The sequence below is a fragment of the Diadema antillarum genome, unplaced genomic scaffold (assembly GCF_040938485.1).
Source record: "Diadema antillarum isolate AM-2024a unplaced genomic scaffold, OU_Dant_1.0 seq00001659_RagTag, whole genome shotgun sequence".
Classification (NCBI taxonomy): domain Eukaryota; kingdom Metazoa; phylum Echinodermata; class Echinoidea; order Diadematoida; family Diadematidae; genus Diadema; species Diadema antillarum.
This window is the reverse complement of record NW_027272359.1, coordinates 432,741-446,746: the sequence shown is the minus strand read 5'-3', so window position 1 is coordinate 446,746 and position 14,006 is coordinate 432,741. Positions and strand designations below refer to the sequence as shown.

The window sequence follows — 14,006 nt, the reverse complement described above, 5'->3', positions numbered from 1 at the left end:
CATTCAATAGATATTACAATTCGTACAAGAACATATTTGTTTCCTTCATCCAACATGTTTGCAAGACATGCAATATTGCAGTTGATTATAGGCCATGTGAAATGTCTTTATGATGTACCCTTCTGTTTTGTTGTCTTTGACCAGACCAAACAAATTCATAGATATGTGACATTACCAGTGATATCTTGATTATGCATCTTTGCCTTGTAGAATTTGAGGTTAGTTTGACCCGCCAGACCCATTAAGGGAGTTGCACTGTGTCGTCACTATCTTCCTCTTTGATCTCTCCACTTGTTGCAGGGAAAGGGGGTGCAGTGAGTGAAATCTGGTCTTGGGGGATCTGAGAACCCGTTAGCCCTACTGTTACTCCCCAGCTGATCCCTCCATCATGTGGGCGATGCGCAGGCAAGAGTCCGTCTCCACTTACGAGGAGGTAGAGAGCCTGAACAGCCACCAGGTCTCCACCTTCACATCTCTCGAGGGAAGCAGCTGCCCCAGTCGGCTCGAAAGCATCGGCGGGAGCTCCACTGGAAGCCTAGACCATGGGCTCACCGTTCAGTATGCCAGTAACAACCCACCAGCATTCTCAGCCTACCAATCACATCCACATCCTCTTGATCCACGGGTCCTGCACCCCGAGCTCCAGTCTCCGGGGTCCACGGATTCTTCATCGAGAGCCACTTCCTACAGCTACCCACATAGTCCTGGAGATCTTGAGTCACCTGGTCCCCTTGTAGTGGAGCATGATGAAGGTAATCAGGAAGGAGACAAGCCTGGTGGTGTCAATGCCAGTGTGGCAAAGTGGGTCAACCAGTCGTATGTTCAGCCCCCAAACCAAAATACTGAGAAGGATGGAAAGCTGAGACTCTCCCCAAAAACAGAGAGCAGCTCAAAGGCGGACACAGCATCCGTAAGAATGGATAGCATGGATCGTTTGGATGCTGAAACATCCCCAATGACATATCGCAGCATGTCGCCACTCCAGACATTCACACGAACAGCTAGCCTCGATAGTGGATTCCCTCAGTTTCCAGGGGCTGGAGGGTTTGGAATGCCGTGGACTCCTGCAGAGAACATGCTCATGACCCTAGGCTTTGGTGCAGTGGATTTTGGGATTCCAGAACGCTTCATGCAGTCCTGGAGGGACAACATCATCAAACGCAGAATTGGGGAGCTGAATAACATGCTCTCTGGGGGGCAGCGCACCCAAAGAGGTCCAAATAACGCCTCTCTCAGCCGACAACCTTCAGAAACTGACAGCATGGAGGACTTCAAGATTACCCCCAAGCCGAGGGTGTCACCTCCCTCACCTATCCAGGAGCAGAAGGAACAAGAGTATCAAGCAAATCAAGCAAAACCAAAGCTTGTCGCAGAACCAAAAAGGGATGCAGGCAAAGTGGCCCCTGTTCCTCAGCCTAGTGAGAAGCAGAAACAATTAGAAAAGTTGAACATGATGAGGAGGAGATTCAAGAAGGCGGCAACTGTTGGCAGCTTCAGCTCTCATCTCTTGAGACAGCATTCCTCACAACAGAGTAGTTCAAATTCTAGTCCCTGTAGTACTCCTGAACTTCAGCGGCGCCAGAGCTTGCCCTCTGGGAGAAAGTTCAACCAGCTCAGACCAAGCGAGCGTGGCAGCGCCAGGGAACGCCGGCGCAAATTTATCAATCGCCAAAGCTCCTTGCCAATCTCCCTGGAAACTTTGCCAGAAGAAGATGAGGGTCAAAGGTCAAAGCCCCAGAGTATCAATGATTCATTCATGACCCAAATGTCAATGAGCATTGATGTTGGAAAAGACTGTCCATTGGTACCACCTCTCAAGATAGTCACTGAACAAGCCAGTTTGGAACTGGCTGAGGCAAAGTCCTATAACATGCACAAGCAGCAGTCAAAGGATGATGCTATCGCTGACCTGCAAGAAGCAAAGAAAAATCTGCTCAATATGGAACAGTATTTGAATGTTATTAAAACTATGATAGACTCCAAGGACTCAGGGATCGGAAATGAGCCCTCCAATGAAGGGAGCCCTCAGATCTCACCGCGTGCCAGTGCAAGCGGAGACGACGGTATAGGAATGATATGCAATGCACTGAGAAATAATGACAAGCAATCTGGAAGTATGAGAAAATCAGACGAGCAAAATGGTGGCACTAAAATACAAAGGGATAAAGAAAAGCAAATGGATGAAACAAGGAGCACGTCTCACATAGATATGAACAAAGGGAAATCAGGTACAGATTTATCAGCCATTGATCATCCAGAGCAAAGATGCGGAAAGCAGACGGTATGTGACGTGCATGTTGCTCTGAATACGAAGAATAACAGGGACCTGGGCAAGGATAGACCTATTTCTCAGAAGGGTAGAAAGTCAGGTCCCCCTGGCAGGTCAGGAATTAGACCTTCATGGACCTCCATGCAGGAGGCATTCTGTCAGACTGTTATCGAGGTGGATGAAAAGGACAATGAGGATGATAATGATGATGTTTTTATATCAAGCGAAAAGAGGAAAGTGGATGCTGCGACGGCCATCGATGTCAATGCAGCCGTGCAGACCAGTCCCAGCCTCATGTCTCCACTTCTATCTCCGCTTTGTGCAGGACCAGGGTCCAAGCTTCGCTCCCTGGAGAGTTCCTTTGGCAGCGATAAGTCCAAGGCAGCTTCTGATCACGACACCAGGCCTATGATAATATTAGCTCCAGACAGCATGCAGGTAGAAGTCAGAAGTAGTGCCTTGAGCACAGAGGATGAAACTTCATCTACAGGGACAGTTAACACGCAGTACTCTGAACTGTCCACTAGCTCAAATATTGAGAATATGAGGCCACACCATCCGCCCATCGGCAAGAAATCAAGTGGCAATAACAGTGATGAGTTTGGAAGTCGAGACTTTGACCAACACATCAGGACCTCAGAAGTGCAAACAAGTGATGATAATGATTTGTGTCACAACAAGAGTGAGACAGATGCTCATCTTGACAGTGACTCCAGTATGAGCACTGTGAAAAATACACATAAGAGAGGCAAAATGACAAACAGAACACAGTACAATCAGGCAGCAGTATCAGATTCCTATAATGAAGACAGCAGCAGAAAGTATGCAGTGGAAGGTGCATCACAGTGTGTTGATAATGTGAATGCAGTTACATCACACAAGTTTGAAAACACCGTCGATATTAAGGGTAAAGTTTCAAAAAGATGCAGCAAAAAGAATTCTGATGATACCCCTGACTCGAAGGAACTACAAATGATACATCAAAACCGCAGCACAGGGTCACAAGATGACAATGGCTCCGGGGGACAATCAGGGAGCAATAATTCACGCAGTTCCCAGGAGAGCAAGATGGATGGTGCTAGACGACGAAGATACAAGATCCTACTTTCAAGTGACAGTCACACGGGCACTGCTGGTGCACAGCTAAGTTCTACCAAGCTGCAGCCAAAAGTCGATCAGTCTGATCAGGAAGACACAGCCGACGACCCAGGCTTCGATTCGTCTCAGACGGGATCAGCCTACTCAAATCAATCTCGCGATTATACAGTGCAACAGGTTTCCACTGCAAGCAGTGGCATCTTTCAGCTCAGGAAATCAGAGCCTGACTTTCCGGACGTGCCCAAAATCAGGGCAAGTGTTGTGAGCTCTGAAATAGGACGGCAGTATGAGGCCCTCTTGAGAAGCGCTCTTGAAAAGGAGAGAGCAAGGAAACATCTCACAGTAGCTGAAACATTACACCTTGCAGTGGTGAAATTAGAAAAGATGGTCAAAGAACGACACCTGTGCAGAGACACTCAAATGTCTGACAAAGATGGAGGGAAGGGGTCCTGTAAATTTTGTGATGTGGAGAGACATTCCTCCAGCAGGAGATATACTCAGGAATTGCAAAAGAGATACTCCCTAAAGCCAGAGGTGCCACGTGTGAGCAGACAGGTGAGTGCAGGGAGTGGAAAACAGCCGATGCACCGCAATGTGGAGAGGACGCGTTCTGCACCAAATGAACTCTTGCTGCGGAAGCAGAGCCATGACAATGTCCGTGAAGGAATAGAGGCAAGAATGAATTCCGTCTCATCGGACTTCAATGATGCCGTCATGAGTGTGACTGGCGACAACCTCCTTGTTGATTTGGGCAAGGTCTCGGAAGAGCTTACATCTGATATGTCTTTCTCTGACATGACTGTGGCTGATGTCAAGTCAATTCAAGCTTTCCATGTGCTGAATGACAGTGAGAGTTTATCCTTAGCAGATGATGAGGAAAAAGACAAAAAGGAAGACAGACGCATGCCCCTCCAGCGACGCAGGAGCCTCTTTGCCAGATCTAGCAGGAGTGGATCCAGGCTGCTGATTGGTCAGAGTACACTGCACAAGAGGAACACCCAGTCAACCATTGAAACAAAACCCTCACATGAGTTCTCCTCCTTTGAGCGCACATTGAGTAATGACAGTGATGTCCATGTCCATTCTGTTTCTCAAAAACAGACCAAGGGAAAAGAAAATGATGACGCTGACTCCTTGCAAAAGTGGAGGCAGCCAAATAGGCCAAAACATTCCTGGGAAAAACGGCCAACTTCACTTTCTGTAACATCTCAAGTTTGTGCAGGCAGTGTGGAAGGAGATAACAGACCAGCTATTGGCACTGTGGAAGATAATGCAGAAAACTCGAAGTGCTTAGATAGAAGAAACAGCTGCTTTATAGTGGTTAATCGGTGCCAGACTGAAGAGGAAGTGGATGCCGAAGTGCATGATCTCAGTAAACCTGATCAACTGGCTGCATTTAGGCCTGAGTCTATGGATTTCATGAGTCAAAATACACTTCACAGGAGCACTTCATCTGAGAGGTCATCAGAAGCCTTGGCAGTACCTCCTGGGTCACCCTACCAGAAACTTACCCCACAGCTTTCACACAATTCGAAGCGGTCCCCTCCTCTTTCCCCCTTCTCGTTTGTCTCGACATTCCCTTCACTCGGTGCCTTCTTCTCTTCCCCTCTCTCCCCCACCACAAAGAGTCCACCCTTATCCCCATCCATCAGGATAGGGGATTCACCTGTACCCTCACAAAACAAGAGAATCAGTGTGTCACCCACCATCCACCTTGCCCCATCAACTCCACCATCCAAGGTGACTGTGGAGTTGAGCAGTTTGTCCCTCCAGACCTCACCCATCCACGAGCAGGAGCAGAGTGATGTGCTGCCAGCACCGAACTCGCCTCGATCCAAGTACCGCTCCGAGATATTCCTCCAGTTGCCCGAGCAACCAGATGTAGACAGCCAGTCGGGGTCCAGCATCAGTCCGTCTTCAGTCGGTCGCAGTCCCATGTCTCCAGCTCGCCTTGAGTACATGCCATCTTTTGATGAACTCTGCGACAAGGCTGAAACGATCATCACAAATCTTCAGGGCATGGGAGTACCTGACGGTCAATCTTATCAGCTTGTGCAAACTGTGTTTGCTCCAGAGAAAGATGACAATGGCTGCATTTCAAGTGATGGATCAAAAAGTCTTCAGAAATTGAGGTATTTGGACTTTTTCTGTTTCTTGTTGTCACCATAATGGTAAACAGGCTAAATTAAACCATTGCACAGCCTAGAGTAGTATATGGATAAGATGTGTGTGGTTAAAGATGTGTCCTTGAGGAATTAATGACCAGTGTTCTTTTCACATGCAGGATATTTCAAAGCAGTAAGAAAGAGTTCAATTATGTTGTTGTTTTTTTTTAAACCATACAAAAAGAATAGAACAAAACACAGGAAAAGACAACATGTAAAAGACAACATGGCAGAACACATTAAAAGAAATGTGTGTTTAGTGACTTATACATCTTAAACAGTGCAAGGCAATGAATCTGAAATCCTATACTGGCATGAATATATTCTTGTACAGCCCTCAACACACTCAAAACTGCAAGTCCCATGTACCAATTCTCCCTTTCCAAACATGAATACACTCCAACATTGATTATTTGACCATCTCTTATGCAGACTTCTCGATCATCAGAATGTGTTCACGCAGTGAAGATGAAAAAAAAAGACCTCACTTGATTTAGTTGTGATATTTCCAACAGAAGCTTGTTATGAATTTTACATTGAAAGATCTTTCAATTTCCAGGAGAAAAAAAAAGAAAAAAATATTTACAGGCCACCGTAGAGTACACCACTGTAACGGCACACGCTACCTACCGAGCAACCACTGGGCTGGCAGCTACATGTACACATACATAAACATTGTTTCTCCAATATCCCTCCAAATGGGAGCCAGTCCTGACATGATCGGATAAGAGAGTTGGACTGTACATGTCATATGAATGTGTGTATGCAAGCACATTTTCTTTTTATCCTTTGTGATTTGGTCATGTATTGTGTAACTTTTTACAGCAACGTGATTATCTTAGCCAAAAAGGTTATGTTTTTGCTGGCATTGGTTTGTATGTTTGTCTATCTGTCTGTTTTACAAAATAACTCAGAAAGTGGTAAATGGATTTGGATTAAACTTACAGGAAAAGTTAATGATGACACACACACACACACACACACACACACAAAAAAAAAAAACAACAACAACAACAACAACAACAGATGAGTATATTTTGATAGTGATCGAGATAACCGTCTGGATCCAGGATACTTTTTAAAAAATTTGTGGAAGGATTATCATTGGCAAATAAGCCAGCAAACGAAGGTGTTCAAGTGTGTATTGGAGGTGTGCATATGTGTGTGTATATGTATATATACACACATATATATACATATTATATATATATATATATAAATATATATATATGGATAGATAGATATAGATATATATATACACACACATATATCTTCTGTGTGCATGTAAGTGAATGTCAAGGAGTGAGAGGAAATGACCTTTAAGCAAGACGGTAGTGCGATAGAGACAGAGCCTTTTATATTGTCACGTTGTTAAATACTCATATACTTGCAACCTTGATACCTTTCACTGCTCTGTTGTCGTGGAGAATATCATGATAAAGTGATGAACAAGTGAACCCTCTAGAGTGAAAAGGAGTGCCATCTTTTCTTTTTCAAATCTGCTTTTATATTTATATATTTTTTTTATTCCACATCAAGGATGGAGGGAGAATAAAGCCCAAACTACAGTAGTTCATGGCACATCTGTGGAAGGCGTGTTTACTATGAGTTGTTTTGACAAGCTTTTGGTTGGTGGATTCTTCTTCAACATGTGATATATTCCCTGTAAAGAAGGACAGTTCAAAATCCTTTTGCCATACATTTAGTAACTTAAGTAACTGTGAATTGTGATCTGTATTAACTTTTTGTGTGTGTGTATGTTTGTTATCATTTGTGTTTGCTTCTTAGATTCACCTTTGCATCAACATACGTATATATACTCTCTTTTTTGTTTTTTATTTTTCATTTCATCAGTGTATAGATTTTCTCTCCAGTCTAGTAACGGTATTTGTGCTTTCATACAATAATACCTATGTACCATGCCGAAATTCCTTTTTTTTTTCAAACAGCATTGAAGTTTTGGAATTACTACAAAGCAAGATAACTAGTGCAATTCGTACAAAGATCCTTTGCTTTTATTATGTTTTATTTGAGTACAGTTGAGTGTGTCTATCGCAACATTTCTGACAATTCTGTATTTTGAATATGTACTATTTGCATTATTCTATAAAATTGGTACAGAAAAAGCTGAATGATATGCAGTTCATGTATTGCAATTCCACTTTTAATATCTGAAGAACGAGATTACTGGGGTGTACACATCATTGACATAATAGATATGCTCCTTCTCTTTTGAGGAGACTAGAGACTAACCAGTGTGCTATGGATATTCAGATAAATATCATAAATACTGCTCTATAAACTTATAGTATCAGTTGTATCACCTGTCTACACACTCTATGTGTATAAGAAAACGTTGGATCCACTGTGCCTACTGTTCACTCTGTCCTTTCTAGAGTTTTTACATCGTTGTGATTAATTAGATGGTGACTCATACCATCAGAGACCTGACTGAGGTACTGGGTTAACAGTTTATGACATTGACAGTTATTCCCTGCCCTGTGTGTTCTGCTGATTATGATGGAAATATAATTTTAGATATCATTGTGAAGTAAATGTGTGAATCTAATGAATATAAAACCGGAACAAGAAGGAAAGATGGAGGTGATACAACACAGAAGACATTTTTTTTTTAAACCACTGGTTGATTTCAGAAATGGTAAACCCTCAACCTGCCATAGTGTGTAACATCAAGATTGTACTGTAATTCAGATGTCATTTCAAAATGAATTCACCGACATCACCATGGTGATTGCTCCGACTCCCTCATGCTCGCTCGACAACTCAATTTGCAGAGACTTAAATGGGCGTCTCCGCATTCCACCAATTGTTGTCGTCCTCAGAGGAGCGAGAAAGCTTCTCCTTTCTAGCCTCTCGCAGAAGATGGAAAATGCCAAGCCACGAGTGTTTTTCTCCTCGTGTATGAATGATGCAAGACTCATTGTACGAGCCACCAGCAGAGTCAATACAAATTTGTTTGAGATAGGGTCAAAGTGGGAATTTGGAATTTTGCAGCAGGCATGATATTTTCAAGGTCTTTCCAACATGTGGAAGACTGTATAAAAAAAAATGTACTTGTGATGTGTCAGTTTGATGCAAGACCTTCAAAAGATGTGGTGGAAATTGAAAGGAGTGCTTTTCTGACTTCCCCCATTCCCCAGTGGCTGGTGAATAGGCATAGAGTAAAATCATTCAAACTGAAGCCTGCAGGGTTTTTTTTTGTGATGCATGGAGAAAAACTTGACAGAGCAACAGGTTTTCAGTTTTTGAATACATATATCGTCTGCTAGAACCAGAAGGGCTTTATTGCAATTTTGGGTGGTATTGAGTTATTGGTATTATGTTGTAGAGCTGGATCTCCACTACATTAAGTGTCAACTTTATTTATTTATTTATTTTTTTAATTTTCATTAAATTAAATAAAAAAATAAAACCACAAAGGTGCTCTAATTACCCTATATTTGGAACAGTGTGTATATATTCTTAGTGAAACATTTTTTTCTATTTTATGAAAATTGATTGTTTCGTTTTTTATTTACAATCAAATCTTAGAATGCAATAGCCCCCTTCTGGTTCTCAGCTGACAATATTTGGATATTTATTTGTTATTTTTGTTGCTCTGTTCTCTTGTAGAGTTCTTTTCTGAAGTAAACCGACTGCCAGTAGCCTGTAAAACACTTCACTCAATTGGGAAGTTATTGAGTATTAAACAGAGTACACAACTGCCACTGTATTCTCAGAAGGTTTGGCATGACAATGAGCAATGTACAGCTGCCAATAGAATTCAGCATTTGCATATTCACACAATATCAGAGACTACAGTAGCACACAAAACAATGCTACTGGTCTGATTCTAGCAATTTTTGAATATTATTAGTATTTTTAAAAGATATTCACCCCCCCCCAAAAAAAAAAAAAAAAATCCATGTCTGAACTAGCAGCCATATTCTTCTGCAGTAGATATCAAGGAGTATCAGGCATTAGTCCTTTGACAGCCAGGGACAAGATAGTGTTTTAATCCTCAATTATTTCATGTTATCTGAACAAAAAGAACAATCCATTTTTAAGAAAGAAACATACTACTTAGCACTCAGAACTGCTTCTCTTGAGCAGAATTTGGCTTTGTTTAGCAGATAATAGTAATAGAAAAAAAAGAACAACTACATTTAGTTAAATCCTTCACAGGATTTACTCAACAGATGCAATGCTTCAAAATTAATTTTCTTTATTCTGCTCATGAATCGATGTCTAAGGTGACATGACATTTGCTCCTGCGACAATTACTCCGGTCTAATTTTATCCAAGGATTTGGGGTTAGGGTTAGGGTTGTGATAGGGTTCTAGGTTTAGTTTGTGCAGATTAGGATTAGGGTAGTGGTTATGCTTGTTGGTGAGTATTTTGTTTGGCTTACTGTTCAGATATATCATGAGAGCAATTGTCGCCAAGAGCAAATGTCATGGAACCAATGTCTAAAGCATTTGCCAACCACTCCTACCCTCTCTCAAACCACCCCAAAATACACTGTGCATTTTTTAAACATTTATTAAACATTTGTTGTTGTTGTTGTGAAAGAAGGAGGTTGCATCATGTGCATAACTTCATGCTAATGTAAGATCAAGTAACATGGGCCGCTGCAGAAATCTAGCTAGAAGTTTAGCTGAGTGACTATTCTATGAAATCCATGATCTCTGGTAGATGTGGACGTATTACAGGAGGAACATAGGATACAGGAAGAAAAGTGAGCCACATTCATACTTTACTGATGTAAGCATAGATCGGCCACAGGTATCAAAGTCCAGTAAAGGTCTGTCTTTGGTGAAAACCTTGCACTGAGAAAAATTGTATTTGTGTGTTCATGCTCTTGTCAGTGAAGGTGTCTGCATGTTTGTGGCCATGTGTTTGTTATGTTCGTAAACTTAATTTGCTGTTTCTTGTGTGGTGTAACTGTGCGTGCAAACAAAAATTGGCCAACAAAAAAAATGAAAAAAAAAAACATGTCAGATTTGAGACAAGGTATGAAGAGCACTAGGAATTAGGTTGAATACTTTGTAATTGTAAGCCTTATCTAATTTGACACCTTTTTTTCTCTCCAAAATGTTGTCTTTTTTGCATGTTTCATCATGCCTTTGAGATGAACATGTAAATGTCAAATGTATAGGCAGTGTTTAGCTATCTGCCATCAAATATAAACATATGTATGTGTATACATGTATGTATGTGAATACATATGTTTATTTACACACACACACATACACATGTATTATACATTGTGTTTACAGCTTTCAAATATTTAACTAACCTTTAAAGCACAATGGGAATTCTTTGAGCATGTTCATGATGTTGGAGAATCCGGGCATGCTGAGAAGATAAAAATCTGGGGTGTACCGACCAGACCTACTTCAGGCGAAATAAAGCATAGACTGGCGCATGACTTCAGACGTCAGCAAGCAAGCTTGAACTTTGTAGTCTGCCCTGGATTGCCACAAGTTCACTCATTATCGCTGGGTATCTGAATTTCCCAATTAAAGGGAAAAGTCAAAAGAAATGAAAGGAATGCAACAGAAAGAATTTCATGAATATTTGCCCCCCACCCCCCCCCCCCAAAAAAAAAAACAAAAACAAAAACAAAACAAAACAAAACAAAACACACACACAAAAAAAAAACCCAGCAGAGATGTTCTGGAAGAACAAATTTCCCCAGTTTTCAGTAATAAGTAATGATAGTTTTAAGAGTGATGACTACAGATCAAATGAGGTGATAATATCATGGCATCAAAAGTCTCCATTTTGCTTGCACATAACATTCCTTCACAAAATACAGGTATCTTTATTTGAGTGTTTTAAACATGAGTTTTAGAATTACAAAATCTAACATTGGCATCAGTTATTTGTAAGATTGTAATAACAAGCAATGTTGAGTTTTAGAGTGGAATGTTGGTGGTATTATTTCTGAATGTTCAAAAAAGGAAGATAATTTCTCTTATGGAAGGCAGATGAGAATCGACTTTAATTTTCATGCATTATTGCCATCACTGCTTTGTCAGAAACATGTTATAAGCTTCATATTTGCAAAATATGACACACAAGCATTCACAAATAGAAGCATGGAAAACTTCAATATCTATTTCTTAGGTGCATTTCAAATGTCATGATATTAATCCAACATCCTTTAAATAATTCATTTTTTCCCTTTTCTTTTTCCCTTTCCATTCCTAACCCAATCATGAAAATTGCTTGTAAAAATGAATTGGAGTTTGAATGATGTGTCCATTGTATACTGTAGGTTTGGGTACCTGATTGCTTTTTCTCTTTTCACCAGGTCTCTGTTTTTTCTCATTGTTTCAGTCCAGTTGCCATTGAACATGGATTAATGGAAAATAGCACCAATACCAGTCTTGCAGCATGTACAATGTGCAATATCAATCAGTATTGCCTATATTATTATCATCTTCAGATTGATAACCATATCTGCAGGCAGCTACTTGCTTTTATTGTCAATTTGTCGATTATGGTGACAGCGTGTACTGGAAATATTACTATTGATGTTGTATTCATATTCAGGATTATTCTTCATCGAACCTCATACTTCACTATAATAATTTGCAGTTTCAGAGGCATCATGATCAGCAACAAAGACTTAATAGAATAAAAGCATTTTCTGCGTACAGGCAATCAGATGTCTCAAAAGGAGAGGTGTAAACTGGATCTAGCATCTAGCCATCTGGAAGAACTGTGGGCCAGAGAACATGAGGAGTACTAACTCTTTGTCCTTGATACCAATATGAGCAACTTTCAGTGTACAAAATATTCCAGTGTGTCTTGATACAGACAAATTAATATGTCTTCTCAGCATTGTCTGTTTGTTTGTTTGTTTGCTTGTTTCATTTCCATCTGAGAAGATGGCTGGATAGCCCATATTCAGCTGCAATAGCTGGTCTTCCATGGGGTCCAGTTGGATGTAAGGCGGGACCACTTCACCGGGTTAAACACCCTGCTCTTTGCGATAAATAAGTGAAGCAGGATCGTTTACGTGCATGAGCTGTTACTCTCTCACACATGGCACCTCCATTTTATGTCCTATCCAGGGGACAGAGTGTTTTAAATCTTACTAGAGTGGAGGGTATGATTACACGCAACATTGCTCAATATTAAATGGGTTAGTCAAATACCAGTTAGTAATTGGCTAAAGACAGTCACGTGATGGAGACACATTAGTTATGTTCGCTCATGGACAAAACATTTTTGTAATGTTCTCCCATGGGAAAACATTTTCAAGTAACAAATGACAAATGATACCAAACGATTGAACGATCATATTTTCTTGCAATCAATAGGATAAATTTGCCTATTCCATACAATGTGAAAAAGCAGATTTGACTAACCAATATGACATAACAGATGATGACTTTTGTTGTTGGGAACATGTACCAAACGTTCCACCCTCAGGATTTGAAATGCTATTTCCCTCAATAGCATTTCAAACCCTTCGGGTGGAACATTCGGTATGTTCCCTCCCCCGCCAGTCATCATCAATATAATGGGACCCGGGAATCAAACTGGGGACCTGACGAAGATGTGCTACTGTCTGAGCTAACTCACCGCCCTGTCTTCTCAGCATAAGAAACATGCCACCAAGATAGGGCTAGTAAAATGGTATCTCAATCTACTGTTGAAGTGGACTCTTTCGTGGTGTGGAAATTTTTGCACATTTATCGTGTGACCAGAAACTAGCACGAATTCAAAAACAAGCAAATTTTTTAGCTTGTTATATGTATCACCATGTAAAGTCTTGATTCCGCAGAATTAAAAACATGCAAAATTCATCTTACTCATCAGATTGCAAAAAAAAAAATTACTCGCCCAAAAATATTCACTTATGCAGTAGTTTGTTTTGCTGTGACCTCATTCTGATTCATTTATATTTAATTTTTTTTGTGTGTGTGAACAGTATGAAGCAGGTGATGACTGACAGTGCCCAAGGCAGGGGGGGAGCGGCCGCCACGATCCAGCCAGAAAGCTATGCCGAGCTCCGGCACGGACCCCCACATGGACACTTACACGGACCCCTTCACGGTCAGCACCAGAAGGTACACCCCACACCCCAGCCCCAGCTCCAGCTCACCTCCACACCCCATGCTGGTCATGGTGGGGTGGCAATCAGGGACCCTGCTGGGGATGAGAGGGGGAACCAGATGGCAGCTTATCAACACATGGTGAGTTAGCAAGGCCTTCCAACCCTAGCGTCTATGGTAGTCCTCCTATTTATGGTATATAGTTGATCGAAGCATATGTTCTGGTATGTAATTTCAAAGAGGAACGAGATATGAAACTCGTCACACTGAAGACGAGTTAGGTGATACGCTTGGGGTCATCAGATGTCGGTCATCCGTGATCGACAAAGAAAAGAATGTAATACAGAACCTTGAAGTTCTAATGAGATACTTAGTTGAACTTTTTTGGGCCTACATTATTCA

The 14,006-nt window shown here is 41.3% G+C and overlaps 1 protein-coding gene across 1 annotated transcript in view; it reads left to right on the top strand.

Annotated features, from left to right (window-relative positions):
• The first annotated feature begins 388 nt into the window (after positions 1-388).
• LOC139711440 (uncharacterized) overlaps positions 389-14,006 on the top strand; it is a 57,533-nt gene continuing 43,915 nt past the window's right edge. The window contains exons 1-2 of the mRNA XM_071623321.1: positions 389-5,499; positions 13,481-13,745. Coding sequence (XP_071479422.1) covers positions 389-5,499; positions 13,481-13,745 — 5,376 coding nt within the window. The remainder of the gene's footprint in view (positions 5,500-13,480; positions 13,746-14,006) is intronic.